Genomic DNA, 25,289 nt, shown 5'->3' with positions numbered 1-25,289 from the left:
TATTAGAGTCGAGAGTTGAGCCGAAAATAAAATCGTATTCGTCTATTGATTTGCATCTATATTGCCAGAGAGCACTTAAGCTTGGCATTTGCCGAGGGAACTTGTTTCACCTACATTGCTTTTTTTCATTTCCGCAGCTGCGTGTGCGGCAAGTTCTCCAGCACTGCCATTTGTATCTGTATCTTTGCTTTTTTTTTTGCCATGTATCCATGCAGTCCACGCAGTCACGAATTGTAACAATCGGTGAAGCCTATTGGAGTCCAAGGTTCGCTTCGTTTGTCCATTTGAACTTTGCACAAAAAGCTCTTTTAACGTTCTGACGGATTAAAGCGGCTTTCGATTGGGACTTCCATCAACAAAAATGAAAAAAAGGCATAAAGAACTCATTAACGACTTCATCGATCAACAGTCTTTGCTTCTTCAATTCTTGTAATTTTTCCAAGCCACCCACACTTTTGCTTATGCTTTGTGTATACCCGCTACCTTTAGGGTAGAAGGGTATTTGAGACGGCAGGAAATGTATGTAACAGGCAGAAGGAGAAATCTCAGACTTAATAAAGTCTATATTTTCATGATCAGCGTTAGCAGTTGAGACGATATTGCCATGTCCGTCTGCCTGTCTGTCTGTCTGTCCGTCCATATAAACACTTAGATCTAAGAGACTATAAGAGATAGAGATATAATTTTTTTCGACACCATTTGTTATGCTTGCCCGCAGATCAACTTTGTTTCCATTTTTTATCACGCCCACTTCCGCCTCGCAAATCGACAAAATTCGAATAACAAACGTAATTTTGAAGATAGCGTCGCTATTTTTGGTATATTTTGCCAAATCTAGTATATTTTGACACCTATGTTACATTTCAAATGTAGCAATTTATCGATATACCAAATATGACCTTTGGTATATTTTAGTATTCTGTGGTATATTATTTGGTATATTCTAAATATAATACAGATCTGTTCTTTATTTAAATGGGTAGTATTTTTGTGGTATATTATTTGGTATATTTTAAAAATAATACCGCTTTGTATTGCTTTTAATCAAAATGAATTGCGGGTATCTCACAGTCGAGCACACTCAATTGTAGCTTTCTTACTTGTTTTATTTTTTCGGTGTCCGGAAGAGGTGCGAGGGACGTTGCCAATGTCGTTGGCTGGTTGCAACGGTATAAAATAATTTATGCGTTTGCCTCACGCGAATTACAATAATTCAAAGTGCACAACAACAATTGTGTTTGAGCTCTCAAAAAGTGCGTAAACTTTAAGTCATTGTTGTTGTGGCAGCCATAAATCGTCAAGTGAGAAACAAAGCAGAAATTGGCAAAGCCAATGCCGTTTCAAGAGGTGATCGTGCGTGCCTGGGATAAACACTCTTGGTCGCAAGTCAGATATAACGATCCAACGAACAACAACTCGTAAATTCATTTGTTTTCATTAAGCAAACAGCAATTGGACAAAGGGAATTGTGCGGGTGGCAAAATGAGAAAAGGGAGAGGAGACACAGACAGACACAGAGAGAGAATTGTGTAGCCTTCAGTTTGTTAGTTGAGCAATGCTTAAGCTCCATTTAATTGATTGTTAACAAGGTGTGAATTATTAATTAGATTTTGAAATCCCACAGAAAGAAGGGAACACATTATCATCGAAAGGGTCTCGATCGATCGATGGACCGTTAACAAAATATTCATTTACATACGCAAGTGCTAGTTGGCTTTTTACAAGTGCTCGATAAGTGATATTTACTTCCTAAGTTCCGCTTACAATTTTAACACTTGCCTGCCATATATAGAGCTAATATTCTGTAGACAAGTTTAAAATTAGAATTTCAATGATACTTGAACTTATTTTAGTGCTTCCTTTACGCAAGAATTGAACTGATTTAAAGAAATTCGTGATATTATTTTAGTTTCTTTTGGAGGCCTACTGTTTGCGATAAATTATTTTATCTCTTCATATTTTATTTTATTATTATTATTTACACATCTTTCGGATATTTTCATTTAAATTCGTACTCAATTTTGTTTTTTCTTTTAGGCTTGCTCTTTGTATTTTATATAACTTTCATATATAATTAATATTCTTTTCATGATATTGATGATTTGATCTTTGATGATTTTCATTTAATTTTTAATCATATATCTTCTTTAAATTGATTGGTTGGCAAAAGCAAAGTTTACACATAAGTACCTTAATATGTATTTATTTATGGTTCAAATAATGCCTATATTACGATACGATCTTAAATTTATAAATATGGCAACTGCTTTTAGATAACAATAACGAAACATAATTAAAGAAAGAATTACTCCGCAGTGACAAAATTATATTGTCTTTTTCTACTAAAATTTCAATAAAATTTTTAATATGACAACTGTGTTGTAATAAAAATTTCTTTAACAGACTTTAAATTTTGCTTGCTTATACATATTTGTTATTAATTATGTAAACTTTATTAGTTCCTTTGTCAAATAACTTTTCAATATGGCAATTTACAAATAAGGCAACTGTGTTGTAATAGAAATTTCTCTAAAACATTTTCAAATATCTCTGACTTTGACAGTCTTTGAATTTAAATATTTTCATTTTTATGACTATAATAATTCCTTTTTCTAAAAACATTACACAAAACAATTTACATTTATGATAACTGTGTGGTAATAGCAATTTCTCTATAAAGTTGTCGAGTTCTCTATTAAAGCAAAGTAAGATTGAAGAGTAACAGATCGATTGTTGGTGTGACGCTATCGGGAAAGCATAAAGAGTGTCAGACTATGTGATAGCTCTATGGCCTGGGCATTTATGGGTCAGTCTATCCCAAAATAGGCAACAGAGTGTGAAGAGCGTCAACGGCGTCACAGCGACAGCTGCAGCTGACGTTGATTGAGTTGAAGTCCAGCATGTGGAGTGTTTTTCTTCTTTTTTGTGCATAGCAACAATTCATCGATCGATTGTTCGGTTCGATTGTTGACGATGCGCAACACGTACGCGGATATCCGTGCTCAATCCGAATCCGACTCCCAAATCCCCCCAATTGTAATTAAACACGCTAAGCGGGCGTGCAATGCAAGTCAGACAGAGAAAAAGAGCGATAGAGAGAGAGAGGCTGAGAGTGGGAGTCATCGTCGTCTACTAGCCTGGAGGGTAAGTCAGTTAACGGCGCCTATCAACAGACCCATCTATCGCCTCGTATGTGCTTCATCAAATTGAAATTATGCACAGCTGATCGACAGTCGGACAGTTAGACAGATCGCTTATGTAATGTCTCTGGGAATGGGAATGGGAATTGGAATGGAAATGGAATTGGGACTGAGACTGAGACTCAGACTCAATCACTGACAATTGAAGACAGCTAATAACTTTGACGAACAGTGAGCGAAAACTTCAACTCCAACTCCGACTCTGTCTACAAACTATCCTCGATCATTGCAACGATCGCAGCGACAACATGCAAACACTTCCTCTCTCCACGGAGTCATCTCGTTTTGCTCGTTTGCCCGTTTGCCATGTAACAGCTTTGCGCAAAATAATTTACACAAATAAATCAAAGTCATAAAATGCATAGAGCCGTAGCTGAAGCTGGAGCAGCGACTGAGTTGTGATCATCGCTTTCGTCTCTTGATTGCTTGACTCGGAAAATCAGCCAAAGATTTGCTGTTGCTTTTTTTTTGAGTAGCTTTTTAGTTACTTTTCGTTGTTGCTATTTGCTATCGCATTAAAGAATTTAATGAAATTTAATGAAAAGTTACACGATCGCAGACACGACTCGATCGTTTGTCTCACAAACACACAGTGTTGCAATATGAATATGAATTTGTCTCTAGGACATTTTCGCAATTAATTGAATTATCGTCGTGAATGGCAAAGGCAGCCAAACGATTTGCTACTCGGACGATGTGCAATCAGATTGAGAGTTGTGAGTAGCCACCGAAGCGAAGACCAAACGCTCATTCGATCGTTCGATCGATCGTTCGATGGCTCGATCGATTGGCAGGTCGATGGTTGGTCGCAGTCTTGGGTCTTGAGTCTTTCGTCTTGGGCTTGACTTGACTTATGCGCGGCACGTTTTATTGCTTTTTTGGCTGCAAAGAATATGAGTGGTGCATTTGCAGTGTGGCATTAGCATTGCAACAATCCACAAGGGTGTGGCATCCACACACACACACATACACACACACACACATGTCGATTGCGATTCACTTGCCACAACAGTGTTGCAGCTCGTGTTAAGGTTAAAGCAAACCCCGTCAAAGCTATTAAATTCAGTCAAGCTCCATTAGATGCGGCAAGCAGCGCAGTCGACGTCGCTGTAAGCGTCATTTACGCCTAATTAAACAAATTATTGCATGTTTATGCTGCAAGTGCCAGCAGCAGCAACAAAAACAATTGGTTGCGCATACGCCGTGTGGCCCAGGAAATCTCACAATGAAATCTTAATTGTAAGACAATCGTCACTTTGGCTCGTTGTACTCAGCACACACACACACACACACACACACACACACACACACACACATTGTTTATAAATAGCGCAAAACGCAAACTCAAGCGCAAATCCGAACCGCATCGAAGCAACTGCCAACAACTGACAACAATGCAAAACAACAAAACAAACGGCTAACGAAAATATTAAGTTACAAACTTGGCTTACAAGTTCACGAGCCAACAACAAACAGCAGCAGCAGCAACAGCATGAATGGCAATCTTTTTCTCTCTCTTCTCGGTGCACACGCCGAAATCATAATGCTCTCTGGCAAATTATATAAAATATGCAAACTTTATATAATATTTATATATTTTAAATTTCTAAAGAGTTAAAATGTAAATTACTTTTTTGAAATTCTTTTGCATTTGCTTCAGTCTAATCTGTAAACAAATGTTTTTTTTTTGGATTTATAATTTCAATATTCTTTGATCTATTAAAATCTTTTTTATTTCTCATTTGCTAACAATATAAATTTACTAGATTTATTTATTTTATTTGACAGTCTTGAAATTGCTTTGCCAAGGAATTATTATTTTATTTTTTAAATATGCTTTGAAACACATTTTTTTGGTATTTTCTTGTAGAATCAATTTTACAATTCATTTTTATATTTAGTTTGTTATAATTGACACTTTTTAGCATAGACACTAAATCAGGAAATATGCAAATATGGTTTTAATATTAAATTTACACTCTTTCACATGTAAATGTAAATTCATTTTAATTTCTTGAGAGTTCTGTAATTTCTTTTGCAATTGGTTTAGTCAACTTTCGAAGCAAAGCTTTAGGTTTTTATGATTTAAATATGCTTTGGAATATATTTATTTAAATGTTTAATTAAATTCATTTCAATATTAACTTATATTTTAATATAAAATCAGAAACAATCAAAAGTTGTTCTTATATTTTTTTTTTACATCAATATTACTAATTAAATTAAAATATTTAAGTACAAGAAATTCATTATAATTTCATAATCTCATTACGCAAATTCGTTCGCAATTGCTTCAGTTAAATTTCTTAATAGATTTGTGGTCTAATAGTTCTATGGAATATATTGGTTTGACTTCCTATACAAATTAATTTCATATTTTATTTATATATTTTGTACGTTGACGTATGATATTTGCTTTCAATTGCAATTGATTTCACAATTCACTTTGATGTTTACTTTGCTAAAATTAATACTTTCAGCATGTATCGTAAAGAGAAAACTGTATTTATATTTGATTTATTTATATTTTATTGTTATTCACGCTTTGTTCTTTATTTATGTGCTACTCCACAAATATTCTAAGCATGTGCTCGAGTGATTTATTAAATCTTAATCAATGAGCTAATGAAGGGCCGCTGTCGCAAGTTATCCGATTACTAAACAAATCTCTAGCTAATCGCTTGTCTGACTGGCTTTTTTTTTTTTTAAATTGCATTATAAATATTTAACACTGCATTAAATGTTGAATTCCCCTTGAATGTGTTTCGCTTCTTTCATCGCATTTGGCAAGCTGCATGATCAACTTGAGATGCCCTCGACGAAGCCAAAGTTATTCGTACTCAAGAGAGAAGAGAGAAAAAGAGTGAGAGAGAGAGAGAAACAACAAAGCGAAGCGAGCGGCGCTGTGGGCGATTCGGCTGCCTGGAGATCGCTGATCTGTTTGCCGCTTGTCCTCGTCTTTGTCTCCCCAAGTTAACTGAGTGTGTGTGTGTGTTGCTCTGTGTGTGTGCCCCAAAAAAGACCAACTACAATGCAGGCTTTGGCCAACTAATTCGCCTGTCACGTGGCGTGGCCCGATGCCACACACACTGAACTGAAACTGAAATAACTGAAATGCTGAAATGGGAGCAATCTGCGCAGCTAATTTTCAATGTGCATTGCATGTAGTTCAAGTTCGAGTTGGCGCTGTGTGAGCTGCGAGTTGCGAGTTGCGCAAGCTTTTAGCCAGGCCAAAAAGGTAAAAGCCAACACTCACAATTCGTCTTAATGCCACAGACCTTTGACAGGCTCTCTCTCTATGTCTCTGTCTCTGGTACTCTAGCCTGGCCTTTAATCTCTGCCATTTGGATTTTCACGCTTGTCATTTGATATCTAATTTTATACACTTTTAATTTATGCATTTGTTTTTGCGCTTTGTTCAACAACAGCAACAGCAAGTGCGAGAGATCTCTGCAAAATGTTGAACTTACATAAATGGCAGCTTGTTGGATTGCATTTCAATGCCGCAATTTGACAATGGGCGTAACACAGGGCACAAGAACTAAAGAAAGTACAAAACTCTGAGTCTGATTCACCTGCCACGTAGGTGTGATAAACGCGTGCTAAATATAGTCAAGCGATAGATCTCGAGACATAGATAATCTCGAATCTGATGCGGAAGTACATGTTTGGATGCGCCACAGCCCGAAAAAAGAACTCAATAAGATTCAAATTATGAAGGACAAATAGCTAAGCGTGAATACCACGCAAAAAGAAGTCAAAGTAGAAGCAAGAATCGCACCCACCAAGTGACAGCAAAAAAAAACTTGGCTGACTAATCAGAATTTGAGATATTGTTCGCGAGAGAGAGACTTGATCTCTTTGGCATGAATGAAGTGAGGAAAACAATTTGCAGAGCCCACACAGCGTAGCTGAGAAACACGACAGCAACAGCAACAACGGCAACTGAAACCACAAGTCAATGTCAGCACACTGGCGGCATCTATCGGCCAGCAGCTGTAGCTGTTGATGTAGCTGTCACTGCGATTGTAGCTACAAAAGTTGGACAGCAAATCAAACAAATAACAAAAACACACATCTTTACCTGCGGCCAGTTGAACTTTTTGTGTTTTGACAATTCAAAGTTAAGGTCAACAAGGGATTTGAAATGCTGCAATGCGTGGGCTGCGGTGCATTGAACCTAGCTCCAAAAAAGAAAAAAAATACGATCTGAACCGCGCAGCATAATTAGCGTTCATTGTGCGCAATTGGCCCTGAAATTCGTTTTGGTATTTTCGATTTATTTTGGCACTCGATATGTCATTAGCCATTCGGTTATAAAGTAGCATATACACCTGGTATCTCTCTCACATTCTGCATACATATGTGTGTTCGTAATTTGTTAGCTTGTTAGCTGTCATAAGAGTCGAACATATTTATGCACTTTACAAGAATCGCAAAACAAGTCTCCAGCTGTGCAGCAGTCGTATGTATGTCTATAACTTAGAGCTGCAACCTTTAAACCCAAATCCGTTTCGTATCTTAATAAAACAAAAAACTTTCGCTTTTCCGTTGTGTAAACGAGCGATGAAAATTGCCCATTAGCGCCTCATCTTTTATAGGCTTACAGCAACTAACCTGTTCCACTTTTTGTCTTTTCGTTTCACACTTTGCCGCCAATTGCGCAAAACTCCAAAGTTCCCAAAAAAATGTACAAAATTTGAAAATTCCCCCCTACAAAATATTACTCGTTGCTTTTCACACGTTGCACGACTTTTGTTTCTTTTTCCAAGTGGTTCCAAGTGCAGCCCCCCAAAAAATAAAAGTGCTAGACCATTCATAAATTCTCATCAAGCGAGGGATTCCCCTTCCTCATTTCATTTCTATGATCTCTGTGGAGGAACCCGCGTTGACTGTCAAATGTCAACAAGCGCCACGCGGCGTTCTGAATGAGACCTAATGAAGAAGTCTCTTTTGGGATAAAAGGGACCAGCTTTAAAATGTATCTATTGAGTGGGACTACGTTACAATGTTGTATAGCGATGACAATCTGACTGACGAAAGCGCATTTAATTTACCCCGAAAAGTTCTTTCTTTCAACAGTTTGATAAATTGAACTGATGCTTAAATAACTGACACTTGATATAAGCGATATTTATCTTTTCTTTACTATGCATGTGTATGTTGTTTAATCATTATTAATCGAATTTGCTTATTTTAATTCCCAAGTGTGAATTGAGAAATCTCAATGAGTTCATTTATTTTATTTGGTTTATATTGTGGAAAAAATACATAAATATATTCTTATTTATATTGTGCTGATTGAATTATATTATATATAATTTTCATTAAACTAGGTTAGTAATGCATTTCTAGTATTAATCAGCGACCACAATAGAATTCAAAAACTAGATCTTTATAAAAAGAAAGCTTTATTACATATATTACTCAATAATTAAATCAATTATTTGTTAAATAATGTCAGTAATATATTAGTCTTATTTTATGGAGATATACATATCTTCATTAAAGAATTATTCATTACTTAATACCTAAAATATTGATTCAGAATTAAATCATATTGATTGGGTTATATTCATTTCATCACTATATAAATTATAATCTATAGTTCAAGTAAACTTGTATTATAAAAGACTAGTTATATATGTATTGTGTTCAATAGAGATCACAACAGAATTTAAAAACTAGATCTTTATCAAAAGAAAGCTTTATTACATAAACCCTACAATATACCTTAATTGATTAAGCATGCATAATGCAAGCATCGACTTTCTATCGAGATTAGTTCAATTTAAACCGATGTTTAGCTAACGGCTTTTCATTCACAATCATTCACAAAAGGGCAGCACGTGCTCATCTCTAGCGCCCATATCTAAAGTACACACATAATATAATACGAATGTTTGAACGAACTTTAGCTTGAATGACTAGTTGTTGTTAGCTCTTTGGCTTTTGTGGTTTAGCTGTTAGCTGTGTTTTTTTTTTGTGTATTGGTCATCCAAAGTCAACGTCAGATTTAGAGTCAGAGTCAGAGTCATAGTCGAGAGTCATCGTCATCAAAAATGCAAAGCCTACGCATGCTTTATTTTATTATTTCTGTTTCTGTTTTTTTTTCTTCTCTCTTCATTTATTTTTATTTTTTTCTCTCACTATTTTAAAGCCCGTGGGTTGCGTTTTATTTACTTATTTTTTGTGTAGTCTCAAATGTTCTTTGTTAACCACAGCACAACCAGAAAACATTTTAAATTATGTACTTTTTATGTGCATATTTGTATTTTTTTCGGTGATTTGTTGAAGAGACGCCTACGTTGCAAGAGTTGGACAAGTGCTCATCAGGTTGACCAGCTGTTAATTGAGGCATTAATCGTTGTTTTTACCTTAATGGGCGTGTTGTTGCCACGCCCTAATTACTCAATTTTTGCAAAAGCGCAGCTTGACCTTCGTTTTGTGGCTGCACTTCAACTTGACATGTGGCCGAAAGCGTTTAACTTCAGCCGAAAGCTGAACTGAGTGCAAGTGGCATTATCCTCAAAAAAAACAACAAAATATTGAGATCAAGTGCATGTAAGAGGGGGAAGGAATGAACGGAGACAGAAAGAGAGAGAGAGGAAACGTTGTCTACACGTTGCATGAATGAGTCGGGCAATGCAAGTTGCATTGAGATTGAGATGGAGATTGAGAATGGCAATCGCATAAAGTATATAAAGGCAATAAAATGTATCCCAATTTCAAGTACGCGACATCTCGAATTGGCTTTTTGTATTTTTAGCGCATATTCGAAACATATCAAAACGAACAACGTACAGCAACAACAACAATCGATACTGCCACATGGAGCTGTAAAGATGTTTTTACCGATTTTAGAAGTCATAAGGTCAATGCTGAGTGCGCCAAGCGTCGAGATCGTGTTTTGATTGGGATACGTTGTTGTTGTGTTGTGTCTCAAAGCTGTCGCTGTTGTTGTTGCTGCTGTTGCTGTTGTTGCTGGCGTCGTCTGTTGTCAAGTGTTATGACTCGTCCATCAGTTCGCAGTTAGTTGAAAACTGCAGCAAGCAACACAAAGCTGAGTCTCTGTGCTTTTTTTCCCAGACAGCATCAGAGTTTGATGTTGTTTGTTGTTGTTGATAAGACGAGCATCAACAACAACTCAACAGTGAAATGAAAATGAAGTTGCATAGCTCTCGATTAAACAAGAATAAATAAATGGGACGTTCTCATGGTCTCGACGAACACAAAATACGCTTTCAACTTTGCCAAGGGCAAACAATCATCCGTTTTGTAACTGAAGCATCCAAAATCTAATTCAAATTTCGAGCATATTAAATAAACCTTAGCTGGAAAATTCTTATTGTTTCTACTTCCCCAAAATGGGAAGCTATTAACTTGGCTATATTTGGTTTTAGTTCTTGTTAACAACCAAGAGAATGAGGTTGATAATGAAGCTGAAAACTATTTGAAAATAGTTCAAAAATAACAAGTTTATTTTACATCATTATTTGTTACTTTTCGTACACAGAAATGAAATAAGTTAAATCAAACTTTTAAGTGGGAAAACTAAATTTATTTTATTGTATGAACAATTATAGAATTGCATTAAGATAATTGCCAAACTTTTCAAAAACTTTAAGAGCATTTTTTCCCATTGAAATCAAAAATGTTCTATAAAAATAATATATTTTTAATGTGCAACTGATTGCAGAATTGCATAACAATTTTTGCTAAACTTTATAACATTTTAAGACTATCTTTTCGCATTGAAAACTGAAGAGTAGCTGCAACATCTGTCATAAAGAACTCATAAGCATCATAAATAATAAGGCCAAATGTGTAGAATATTCGCCTTAAAGTTTAATTGAATATGTGTTGAGCTATTATTAAAGTTGAAGATAAATATTTAAATAATTGCAATGTGCTAATAAAAAACTCAACGATGAAGCTGCAGGTTTGCGTTGAGGGTGCGAGATTTTCCATTATGATGTTATTTCAATGAAATAAATTGATGTAATGGTAATATCAACAATGTTGTGTTTATCGCATTTATCGGTTATCGGTTAAGTACAAACACTTTGCTCAATGGCCATTTATTTAATTTTCTATTCACATTTGTATTTTTGTTGTTGGACAAATCAAAATGCAAATTCGTTACGGCTGCCGACTGTCGACTGCAGCTCGTAAAAAAATATTCAATAAAAAAGATTATGAAAATTGTGCAGTCACAAAGTAATGGCAACAAAGCCAAAGCCAAACACCAACACCTTTTTTTAACGGTGGCCAAAAGCAGTTAGAGACAACAAAAATAACACTTGGGACACACCCGTAGAAAATGCATAGCGAGAGAGAGATAGAGAGAGACGGCAGCGTTTTTTGAAGAGGCTGCAGCTTCATTTGCTACAATTTGTTACAGGTGGCACGCAACTCGAAATAACAACAACAACAACAACAAGATCGGTAGCGACCTTGCCACAGTTCTGCTGGCGTCGCTGCTCTGCTTGCTTATTAGAGATTTAATATGAAACTGTTTAGCATTTTTCATGTTTACATTTCAGATCTTGTCTTGTCTCGCGATCTTGTCCACTGTCAAGTGTCCTACGTGGCGTATGCTTGATTTGTGAACAAGCCCACAAAATAAATAAAATATCGAAATATTTAAAGCATTTCCAATGCACTTTGCACAACATTTAATCACATTAAGCAGCTGGCTGAACGGCCTGTGAATTTGTTAAACACCAAAAAAAAAGAGGTCCAAAAAAAAAGCATAATTTATACAACATTCATTATTAAAATGTCGCATAGACATTGAAAGCGACACAACAGCAACACGAGACAACGAGACATCGAGACACAGACAGAAATGTTCGTTGAGCATTGAAAAGTTTTGAAATTCGTGAATTATTACTTGCACTTTAACTTGGCTTCGAGCGAGGCGATGACGATGAAAATATTTTACAATCTCAGCGCCTGGCAAAATTCATGTGTATAGAGCACTCTGTGTGTGTGTGTGTGTGTTCGGTTGACATTTTATAGACGGGCGACGGCGACACCAAGTCGCCACCTGTCGTCTGTGTTGAGCAGTGAGCATAGAGAGGGGGAGGGGAAGGGAGCTGAGCAGCGGGTGGGGAGTAGAGGACAACGACAATATGACAAAGCCATTTGCGCCTGTCAACGCCCCGCAATTGTCTTCGAGCCAAGACAAATGAGCCGAGGCTAAAAACTTCAAATAAAATAACAAGTCAAAATCTCACACAGAAGAAAAATGTGAGAGGGAAAAAGTAAACCAAAAAACCAAAAAACTTCGAACCGCAAACAAGCCAAATACAGTCAAAGAACTCCCGACAAAAGACATGAGATCTTTGCACCTTTTGACAGAAATTCTAATTAGCCTCTTTCGTCCAGAACACTGACTGCAACGAGTTCATTAACATTTTCATTTGCCAACCGAGTGTGTTTAAACTGTTCCCAGGGTATTTCCGTTTGAGGTTTTGTGCTGCCAACTCTGTTTACAATTCAATTAATTTCGCATTTTTCAGTTTTCAACGTTTTTCAACTGCTTTGCATAAAAACTAAAAAAAAAAAAATTGTCAATAAATGGCGCTGCAATCATCGTCTTAACCCATTCGATATATACATATATTCGTACTAATGGAACCAGTTTGTGCCCCGATAAGCATTTAATTTATCGGTCTATCAGTCGCCACGAGTCTATAGCCTAGCTTATAAACACTCTGCGCCAGATCAGCGGCTACTACTCCGAAGTCTGTTGTGCGGGTGGTGTGCCTAATTGATTGAAACACAAATTTAAGCAGCAGGTTCGCAACACTAGACAACACAGAACTGAAAAGTTATTGAAGGCCCACAGTGTCGATCTGTGTATAAGCTCTAAAATTAATTATTTTAATTTCTTAATTTAAATATAAACACAATTCAAGTAAAATAATTTTTGGATTTATTCTATTTTCTAAATTTAAACAGAATCCAAATGAATTGCGTTCCTTTTTTTCTTAATTTAAATAGAATCGGAATAAAGTAAAATAAAACAAGTAAGAAAGTTAAAGTCGAGGGAGATTTTCAATAGAACCATTTTCCACAAATATGCCAAAAAAAAATATATATATATGTATATATTAGTATTATAATATACCGAAGCCTATATTTGGAATATTGTGCTAGTTACATAAGTTTTCTGCAGTCACAAAGTTATATTACGTTTCTCATTTATATTATTATTTACAATCCTTTATACCCCAAAATAAAGTTTAAGTTTAGTTTATTTATTCAATCATCTTACTCAATAAATAAAACTTTATCTCTTCTTAGAAGTATTTTAGATCGTTTCTTACTCTTAGTTAATAAATAAACTAATTGAAAGTTATTTTGTGATAATTAAATTTAAGATAATATCATTTGCGAATGAATTTGTTCTTCAGACCTGTTTTTATATTCCCAAATTGAGTCATAATTTTAACAATACTTGAAAAACAAATATGCTAAATGATTAGCAATAATTATTTAGGTTTTTTTGTATATGTTACCTTACTTTTATTTATTGAAAAAGTGATAAAATCTAAGAATTAACATTAATTGACAGTTCTTTTAGAGATGATGTGAGTAAACATGTCAGTTAATGAGAATTCGTTTCATTATTTCTTTAAATGAAGCAATAATCACTGCATTAAATCTATCCAAAGATAATCTCATTCTCTTTATGCCAACTCAATTATGCAGCAGAGTGTAATATGCCATTTTTGAATTCATTAGAATTTCAATAGGAGAGAGAGACAGGCAAAATGAATATGACACAAATTGCAAATGTTTCAAGACATTTTCGATTTGATTGAGAACTTGTTTTCCGATTTGATCTTTAGGGTACACAATCCAATAATACCATATCGCATTGTTAGCCAGCGGATTATATCGGAAGTGTGCGAGGCACTTTATCCGGGCATATCTAAAGGATGTCATGTTCTACGAGCTGTCCATTTATTTTATGGCATTTTATGTGATTTCATTAGCGACGCCGTCAACTAGCCCCAACAATAACAATCTGTATAAATAGTTGTTTGTGTGTATATAAAGTATAAAGCAAAAAAATATCAACATGAACATTTAGCGCACACACAAATTATAATTTCAAATAACGCAAAGTGCCACTTGAGATCAGAGCTCTTAACAAAAATGTTAAACATTTTATCGGCCTTTTTGTTGTCGTTGTCATTGTTATTGTTGTTGTTGTTGTTTTTACATAGTTTTTTAATGAAAAATTTTCGTTGTTTAATATGCGAGAACTTAAATGGCAGAGAGACTTTGTCGGCAGATTTGTGCACTTTTGCGATTTGGCGACTAATCGAAATGTCTGTTTAAAGTGTAAACAAATTAACAAGATCATTTAATATAATTGAGATGCCGATCTCTTGGAGGCGGGGCAACTAAAGCGACTAAACAGATTGAAAACTCAGCCGCCGACTTTGATTTTGAGCCCGAGTTCGTGTCTCGTTCTTTCGCTTCGCTTCACGTTTGCATTTTGACCGTCAAAATGTTGCAGTTGAGAAATCAAAGGCAATTGGTTTAAGGTTTATTGGTTTTGTTTTTTCTCTTCTTTTTTTCTGTCTGCGCCTGCAGCCCAGAAGTCAAGATCGTAAATTAATTAAAAGCGCTGCATGCGCCGCATATAAAATAGACAAAAATATGGAGCAGCGACTGACAAAGTCCGCGGGGCCAGCAGCGATTGACGTCGGGTCTTGATGGGTGGGGTGGGGTAAATCCCTCGTGATCGCCGCGTCATTTGGGTGCACCCTTTAAGTGTCTAATGCAATCAACGCGATTTTCATGGGCAACGCTTTTCAACTAGTTCTCTTCTCTTCTCTTACAGATTCAGCGCACGAGGGGCGTTTCGGCATGACGACGGAAACTGTTTAGTTATTCAATGCGGCAATCAAGTCCAAGTCCAATTCCAACTCCAAGAACTGAGAACCTTTGCAACGAGCCGCTGCTGAAATCGATCGAACCAATTGCGTCCCCACGAGCAACGTGACAAACTGCGAGCATAGCTCGTCACCCTCCTCTCCCCACACTCACATTCAACACTCCCACCGATCACCGATCAACCCAAACATACAAACATGGACTCACTCATCGGTCTGGATTGTATACTCGAGAATCGTGAATACATTGCCCAGTTGGGCACTGCCCTAGACACGCAGAATACGACAGTCAAGAAGCAGGTCTTCGAGCTGCTGTCAGCGCTCTGCGCCTACAAAACCGATGGCTACGCCCGTGCCATCGAAGTCCTCGACTTTTACAAGGTAATCATCATGCTTAGCATATATAGTTTTGTGTCTATTCTTATGCCACAACTCACTTTATCGCCTCTTTGGCTCGCCTAGAATCTCAAAAAGGAACGATATCGTTTTAAAATTGTCATAAATGAGCTGGAACAGTCAAGTGCCGCCACAGAGCCGCCATTGGACTATCAAGCCACGCTCCTGGCCTTCATCAACTGCGTCATCATCACGAAGAAAGAGCCACAGGAGCGCATCCGCATACGCAACGAGTTTATTGGTGAGTCTCACTGCTTAAATCAGTCATAAAGTGCAAAGTGTGTGACTGTTCATTGCTTGTAAACTATCGAGGTTTGCTTAAGGAAATTTGGCATGCCAATTCTTAAGACAAGATTAAAGACTGGCTGGCTTCGATTTAGTCAAGTCTTAGCACCTTAGTTAAGATTATTTGAGAAAGAAAGTACGAAAATAAAGACAAACGTTGCTTGTAAACTATTCAAAATTGGGTTATAAAATTTGGTATGTAATCTAGCGATCTTTAGACAATTTTGAAGATTGACTGGTATCGATACAGTTATATTTACTTTTAGTTATACTCAGAATGATTTCAGGCAAATATACTCAACAAATATAGATTGCAGACTATCCCATTTAAGATCATGAAGTTTAACGTGAATTTAAGACTTACATAGAAAATATTAAGGCCTGAACGGCTTTGAATATAATCAAGTGTAGTATTGTGCCTATAGTTATTTCTAAATATAATCAGAATGAAAGTAAGATAATAAAGACAAGCATAGCTTCATAACTATCCAAGTTTATATCATATAAAACAACTTAATGGATATTTATGTCTTGATTATGTTAGAGCATGTTAGTCATTAAACTTGTACTAACTTACTCTAATATAATCAAGTTATAGCACCATTGATATAGTTACTTCTAGCTATAAACATAAACTCAATAATGAAGAACTTTACTGTGGACCACCTTGATAATTCAGCGTGCTCTACGAATCCACATCTATAATTTCGAAAACTGAATACTTAATTCAACATTAATGCACATATTAAGACAATTAAATTTATATCAATATTATATTTGGAGCACATTATCGAAATATCTCGGTTCATCGAAAGTTTTCTTGTAACATAAATTTGAAATACATTTATTATATAGGTTTATTCTCACTTTCTATCTGCACTCATCATTTGTGCTATTTAAATAATTTAAAGTTGAAACCATTAATTTAACTGCCCCAAATTCTAAATTCACAAAACTATTATTACCCTAAACTATCCATAACTCAGAAGCAATACAAGTTAGCATTGGCAAATTTGTGTAGATAATTCTATTCATTATAACCTCTTTAGTTTAGTTCCAGCACATCGATAACTATCAATTCATAACTCGGAAACTATTAGAGCTACGCTCATTAAATTTGGACTACGACCTTGTTTAGCCAATATTGATGTATTCACACAATTGCTAGTATTTCCCAATTGTGGCAGTGACAAATCAACACACTACTCTATATGTTATATTCTTTGATATTGCGTTCTTTAATTGTTTACATTTTGGTTTGGTTTCTGTTTCTGTTTTGCTTGCTGACAACACTGATAACCAAACAGAAACCGTAACGATAAACACATTAGTTCCAACCGCAAAAGTCATCAGCCGACCTCCTATTCCCCATTCATCTCCCTCCCCCTCCACCAAGCGCTCTCCGTCTCCGTCGCCTCTTGTCTTGTCTTCCCTATGTCATTGCCTTTTGGCTTTGCTATTGGCCGAGTCAACTGTTTGGCTGTCTTCGATTTCATTGATTTGATTGATGTGCCCGCTGATCCGCTGACGGCGCCGTTGATCGTCGCCTGCCCTTGACCATATACTACTTTATACTTTATACTCATTCGAATACGCGTATATATAGCATATGCCATATATATGCCCAAAATATACAAAACGAAAAGAAAAAAAAGCGGAGTTGGTTAACTGCATGTCACAGCCACGCCAGCGACCCTCGGGGCCTCTGGGGGTCGTGGATAATGATAGATTCAACATCGGGTTTGCCAGACAACAATAGCAACAACAACCGAAAACAACGACAACAAATCGCCACAAATCGCCTTTTGCCTCTTGACGCAATCCAATTGAGTAACCTTAGCACGTGTCAACGATTAGAGGTGCGTCTTCAAAGCGTTTTCGTTTGAACTGCAATACAATGTTATATATGATAATGACGCGATACTCATAAATCGAACTAGAATAAAAAAATCAATTTAATCGTGACAACAAGACAAACGTGACTTGTGAGCTAGGCTTTTAGGGAAATTTTGAAAATATCTTAAACGAAAGTCTATTTCTTTTACTTATAAATTTTTTGTTAAGTATTTCATAATTGCGTTATCTTCTCTCATTGTTCCTAATTTGAATTGGATTCTGAGAACTTGCTCAATTGAAAAGAGCTTAAAAATTTATTGCTTTTGCTGTAGTTTTATATATATATATTAATTCTTTAGATGCTTGGCAAACTTTTCGGCTTATTCATAATTTGATTTGACATTTTCAAACTTTCCCACTAGACAGTATAAGGAGAGCTAATGACTGACTTTTACTTATAAATAACAATAACTTTTCCATACAGCAATATCTTAAAGAAAAGTTTAATCCTTTTGCTTGTAGATATATTTTCATAATATATATTTCTTAAGCTGCCTCAATCTGATGTAGTCTCATATGTGTTACCTATTTAATTCTGCTTATTCATCTTTTGATTAAACGTTTCAAAACTTTATCAAGAGAAACTTATGCCTTTAGCTAATAGATATATTTTTTTTTATCTATTTCTTTATTTTCTGCCCTGGTTATTCATAACAAAAACATTATCAAATAATAAGATCCTTAAATAAGTTATTGCTGTTACTTATCGATATTTGTTCAATTCTTATAACTTTTTAATTGAAAATATCGTAAAGATAAGTTTATTCCTTTTGCTCATTAATTTCTTTTTACGTCTGATTTTTTAGATGCCTTAAAATTTGACAATCTTTGCTGCTTATTCATAAATTGAAAGAAAGATTATTCGTTTTGCTTATCTTCTCAAATATTTTTCTTCAATTACACTCTTCGCAGCTTATTCATCATTTAATTTGACTTCTCAGAACATTCACAATTGCTCATCTAATTCTGAAACAGCGGCATAAATCACTCGCTTAAATTTCAAATATGTTCACGCACTTTTACGAGCACGCATATTAAACAACATTTGAAAGAACTTTGTCATAAAATTAATTATACTTTTTCTCACAGAAACGTGACGTTTCCTCATCTAGTTTTCGTTTTGGTTAAAGGCTTTCCATTGTGCGTGCAAGAACAGCAAGAACAGCAAAAGCAACAAATTGTTATTTAATTTCGCCCTGACGAGAGTCGTACTTAAGTGCACTGTTATATCAACAACATAGACACGTAGTTAAAATGCAATAAGTCGCATTTCCCTCAGACTTTTGTTGACAAACAAGGGGCACATTCACATCCTGTCCCTGACATCTGTGGCAACTCCCTCAGCTCAGCCCCTGTCGCTGCCCTGAGCAAAGTTCATGAACTGCAACTCCATCCCCCAACTGCATTGCTATCTCCCATCTCCATCTCCATCTCTCAATCCCATCTCGAGCCCCAAGTCGTCTTCGTCGTCGTCGTCGCTGATGTCTGACTTTGATTGAGCGCAGTTGCACATGCGTCGACAGCGCAGTCGCAACTTGCAACTCGCTGTTCCTCTTGCTGTTGCTGTTGAATGATGGCTGCACTTGCACCAACAACAACAACAACGAAAACTCTCAACTCTCTGGGAGTTTTTATTGTTCTTAATTAAAATAAATTGAGCTGCGCTTTTTCAGCATTACAAGAAAATAATAATAAAGGCAGCTGGCGACAAAAATCGAACAAAATCTCAACCAAAAACAACTAAGAAAGCTACAGTCGAGTGTGTTCGACTGTGAGATACCCGCTACCCATTTTGAATGAAAGTGTAGTACTAATTTTATATTATATCACAAAAATACTAAGAGTATAACCTTTGGTATAATTGGAAAAAATACAAAATTTTAAAAGTATAACCTTTGGAATATTTATAGTATTTTGTGGTATATAATTTGGTATATTTTGAAATTCAAAGCATACCGTAGAACGCAAAATATATCAAATTGTCAGCAAAAAATTTGTTCATTGAAAAGTATTTCTTAAATAATAATTTGTATCTGATCGCATCTAAATTCAGGAAATTCAGGAATCATAAAGACTTGTATAATTTTTGTAAGTACCAAAAATCGCGATTCTAGCATCAAGACAACGCTTGTTATTCGATGCTTGTTAAAAATTTGAAACAAATTTGATCTGTCTGAAAACATTACAAGAGCTATATCTCTATCTATTATAGTCTCTGAGATCTAGGTGCTCATACAGGCGGACGGACGTACAGACAGACGAACATGACTATATCGTCTTGATATCTGGTGATCCTGATCAAGAATATATATATATACTTTTTGGGTCGAAGATCCCTTATTTTGCCGGTTAGATACATTTTCTGCTTCCCAAAGTTATAATACCCTTCTACCCTATGGGTAACGGGTATAAAAATATGTAAGTCACGCACTTCACAGCCACAATCCACCTCCACAGAGAGAGAGAGAGAGAGAGGGGGGATAGGGGAAAACGCTTCACACATGCAGTTTCCATATCGACTTTTAACATTCCTCAGCGACACTTTTGACAGGCAACTGGGCCGCATTTCGTTTGGCAATGAGATGATATATACGGTTTCAAGGCTATTGGCTCCACGCCCCTTCCCCTATCTCTACCTCACCAACTACCCCTTCCCCCTCGTTTGTGCTCTTTTGTGACTTTCCAGAAACGCCCCTCGAAGGAAAAAACATGTTCAATATTTGCATATTATTCAATTCAATTCAAAGTCAGAGTCAGAGTTCTCTGAAATCTGCTAATGCCACTTAAGTGCCCAATTATCGGATCAGTTGAGAGAACTTCAACTCGAAGTTCTTTGAATCTGCATTGGAATTGTCAGGGGAGTCAGTGAGTCGGCAATATATATATAGATAGTATAGAGTATAGCCATCATATCTGTTGTATGTCATCTGTCAAGTCCATCGCTGCCGGCTGTGTGGCGATTTTTTTCTCTCTCTGATTTATGCCCCATGATTTTCCACTTTGTGGCACGCTAAGTTTTTCTGTTGCGCGATCGCGCCATAAATTTATTTGCTTAACAATTTTCTCATTTAGATTTTTTTTTTTGTTTTTCGCTTGCCAGGCAAATTTCAATTTCAATTGATTTATAAAGCGTCAACAGATTTACAATATCGAGCAAAAAACAACAACAAAATGTACATAAAAAAATATTTAAATCGAATTGGATTTTTTTCCCCTCTGAATTCAATTTGAATGTCGCGCTTCTCTCGCTCGCTCTTTTGTTGCCTGTTATTAAACAATTAACTGTTGATTTTGGGCGGGGCTCAGATGCAAATTTGCCAAACTCCTTGCGGCCTGTAGGGCATTGACAAAGTTGCGAGTGACTTTTTTGTAAGATCGGGTTCTCAGTTCTCGCAATTCTACATAGTTAAAGACCTCGACTTCCGAAACTCAAAACAATGCCTCGAACAAAAGAAACGTTCACACACACACACACACACAGACACTTGTCTGACTCACAAACAAACATTTTAATTGTGCGCCTTTTATGGTTTTCAATTTCAAATAAATGAAATGACAACGAAACAGAGTCGTAAAATAAAATTATGAACGTCAAGGCGCCAAATAAGGCACATGCTACAAGGGAACCTAACGAGAGAAGGAGGGGAAAGTGTGTAAAGGGGGAAGGGGAACACACAGAAGCTACTGCAACGACTTTCACAAGTATATTTTATAATTAATTTTTTTATTATTTACTTACAATCATTTGCTTCTTAGTGCGCAAATAAAAGCAGAAGGCGATAAAATTGATCAAGAAATACAAAAAAAAAGTTACTTAAAACAAGCTTGACCGGAAGCTACTTGGGCCACAACATTGGGCGGTCTCTCCAATATCCAACATCCAATCTCCAGTCCACAGACCCCAATCCATATCCAGTCTCTGTACTCGAGAGTATGGTGGGAGTTGGGCAGTGGCGCGACTTAAGCGTATACGATATGAAAAGATCTTTATAAGCCAACCACACACACACACACACACACACACACACACACTTGCCAAAGATTATAAAAGCAAAGATTGAGAAAACAACTTTCTCGATTGTGAAAACATTGATTCACTTATATTGATATCGAAATACTATATTGAAATAAATAATTATTAAATCATTCCATTTTAGGGGCAACTGTAATTATGGGTGTTAAATTGACACCCAATTGTACTCGATTGTTATATAAGAGACTCACTTTTCTGGTTTCAATTGATTTAGTGCTTCCTTTTTTTTATTGTGCACACAATTTATTTAAAATTATTCGCCATAAACATACTAAGTAGATTCTGAAACAAGAGAAGTCCATTATGCTCGGCATATATTGAATATCAAATGGGTTCGAAAGCTCGTTAGTTAAATTAAACCATAGTCAAATTTATGATATGATACCTGCTATAAATCTGTCATGTACTAAAGAGTCGTGTTACGCATAAAATATGCAAGTTTGTTGACAAAAAAAAAACAGACTAATAAAAGTTGTAAACGAATCGGTTTATGCAGTTGTTGTTAGCTCTATAAAATGCAAATGTCGAATTCACTTACTTTATTGTTGGCTGCTTTGAATCATTGAATATGGTCACATATAATAAAGTATATATGGTTTTAATAAACAATTTCAACAATAAATAAAAAATAATAATAAAGTAATTGTGGCTTTAATGATCTATTCTTAATAAAAAAAAAAATAGAAAAGAAAAAGAATTAAAAAATTAAAAACACTTATAAAATAAATAAATTATTTAAAAGCTTTTTTAAAATATGCCAAATTACTCAAGCATAAATACTGAAACTGATTTCAAAACAAAAATTAGATGAGTTTTTAATTAGAAAATTAAAATATATTAGCCATGCATTTACTTAACGACGACTAAAAACAGAAATAATTAAAAAAAAACATCGTTTGGTGTTTCATTAGGAAATAAAATAAATGATCAGCCATTTATTTAATGAACGAGAAATAAAAACAGAAACTGTAATTTACATAATAAGTCATTTGGGTTTTAATAATATAAATAATATAATATAATAATAAGAAAAAAATAAATAAAATATTATGAATTTTATAAAATAATAATAATAATAATACAATTTAATTTAAATACAAATAATTTAAATTTATTAAATTAAAAGAAAATTGAATATTTGAAATTAACAAAAAGATGTAATAATAAATATTAAATAAAATAAATAATATTTAAAAAATGTTCATTTGTTTGCCAATGAATAATAATAAGAAATTGTTGTTAAAAAAATAATACCTCAATTGGTTTTTCATAAGAAAATGAAAATTAATTAAATTATTAAAATTCGCAGGAATAAATATTAAATAAAATCAATATTATTTCAAATTTAAATGTGGAACTTAAAAAATATATATTCTACGAAATGTAAATGTTTTAGAGTTATAGATAAAAATATAAACTTTAAAATTAATTTCACCATTTTGTAGAGCATAAGCTACTCGAACGATCTTTGGCATTAAAATGTTTGTTATGGAGCACTAGAGCAGTTTAAGGCATTTGTAATTTGACACTATTGTAATATATTCGATTTGCATTTATATTTCAAACACACTCTCAACTAATACTATTTGTTATTCATTCGATGTTTTTTCTCTTTGCAGGCCTCAAAGTGCTGCCGCTGCTGAACAATCTAAGGTGAGTCTAAGGCTTACAATAAAACTGTTGGACAAGTGGGCGAGGAGAGGGGAAGGGGGAGGTGGAAGATGGGCAATTGTAAGACAAAGATATTGCTAGGGCACCCACACTTCGATAACTCAGACACTCAGACACTTATAAAGTAGATTCATGTTAAATCAAGACAAAAAAAAAAATTATGCAATGTTTGCGAAGTGAAACCCTGAAAAAACACTCCCACAACGCGTATAACAACATGGTCCAAATGAATATCACAAACAGTTTAAGTAGCGATTTTTAGTGGTATTTTCGATGTGAATACACCCAACCGATTCGCTATTCGAATATAAGTATTCACGATGGCGAAATCGTTGAATTTGCATTTTTGCAGTCAATTTGTTCGGCAATCAACTAGACAAGATCAAGGTCCATTGTGGCATCGCAGAATTTCACATGGGCACGCGAATCAGTACCTCCCCCCAACCCCCTCTGAAAACCTTCCCCCCTCCACACTCCGTGGCTGTCATTAACGGTCACTCAATTGGCGTTGGCCAAGTTCGACGATTTTGTACGCTTGTCAAACATCCATCAAAAACGGCAACGATCCAAAAAAAAAAGACAAACACAAAAAGTTTTCTTTACTTTTTTCTTCGTCGCTGTTTTATGCAAATAATTTGCGCCGGTTTTGTTTTTGTCTGGTTTGTTTTGTGTCTGTCAAGCAATTAATTCAATATTTAATTAGTCAACAATAAATCAATTAGTTAGCTACCTCCCTGCTTCCAACTCCCCTCGCCTCCCCCTTCTGGTAAACTGGTTTATTAATGGGGGCCTCGGCCGCAAGTTGACAACAAATTTGTCGCTTTGCGCAAAACTAATACAAATTCAATTAAATTTTTGTCCAAATAGTTCTAGCCCAAAAAATGATCAACAATCCGAAACCCCTCAGCTTTCCCCTCTCTCCCCCGCTCTGGCAGCTTCTCCACGCTCGTCATAGAAATCTTCGCCTAATTGATTGTTTCATGCCATTTGTCTTGCGGCTCTGTTTTGTGTGTCTTTTTTTTTGTTGTTGTCTGGGGCCAAGTGATGGACCCCATCCATTTTGTCATCTGGCAGCTACCACGCCTCCTTCCAACAGTTACCCCGCCGCCTCCCATTGTTATGAAAATTTGTTTAAATTAAATGCGTAGTTTCTCGCGCTTTTGAATTTATTTCAAATTTTTTTCGAAATCACAAATCGCTTTAAACGTTTTCATTCAGCCGAACAGCGCTTTGATTTCAGCGCTTTGTTTCCCTCAGGGGGTTATTCTTAGACAAGTAAAGAGGGGGAATAGGGGAAGGGGAAGGGGCAGCTTAGGTGCTATTAATAAACAGATGCTCATTAGACTCGATGCGTAGCTTGGAAGCTGCTGAGTTGCTTTAAGCGGATTTTAATTGCTGTCAAATCCAATGAGTTCTAATCAATCTGCAAAATTCGACAAACATTTTGATTGTCTCTCAATATTAAATTACATCGTTTTCAACTTGAGAACTTTACGTGTTTAACTGCAATCCACGCGTATATAATTACACACAATAAACACACATAAATATGTGAGACGCAAATAATTATTATTTTCGGTTCGCATAATTTATTAATAGATTTCTTAAGTGCGTTGATAGCAAATGGAATTTGTTGTCTGCAAACATTCTTAAGAGATTTCTGAAGTTGAGTTATTTTGTTTTGGTTTTTTGATTTATGGTTGTTCTATGTAAATTAAAAGGTATTTATAGAGCAAAGATGTGTGGAGTTCTATTAAAAAGTACGACCTTTTTAAACTTATTTTATTTGAATATAATCTTATTGGAAGTAATGTGCTATTTATCTTTAAATGGTCTTTAATTACACAATTACTTTCCATTCAAACTTCTTTTATATTTGTATCATCTTAT

General features: G+C 35.4%; 1 protein-coding gene across 1 annotated transcript in view; it reads left to right on the top strand.

Moving 5' to 3' along the window:
- LOC132788703 (formin-J) overlaps nucleotides 1-25,289 on the top strand; it is a 44,226-nt gene that overhangs the window by 9,220 nt on the left and 9,717 nt on the right. Inside the window, 3 exon segments of the mRNA XM_060796227.1 lie at nucleotides 15,067-15,499; nucleotides 15,581-15,755; nucleotides 23,348-23,381. Coding sequence (XP_060652210.1) covers nucleotides 15,317-15,499; nucleotides 15,581-15,755; nucleotides 23,348-23,381 — 392 coding nt within the window. The 5' untranslated portion in view covers nucleotides 15,067-15,316.

The sequence above is a fragment of the Drosophila nasuta genome, chromosome 3 (assembly GCF_023558535.2).
Source record: "Drosophila nasuta strain 15112-1781.00 chromosome 3, ASM2355853v1, whole genome shotgun sequence".
NCBI classification, from domain to species: Eukaryota; Metazoa; Arthropoda; class Insecta; order Diptera; family Drosophilidae; genus Drosophila; species Drosophila nasuta.
This window is presented reverse-complemented; position numbering and strand designations above follow the sequence as displayed.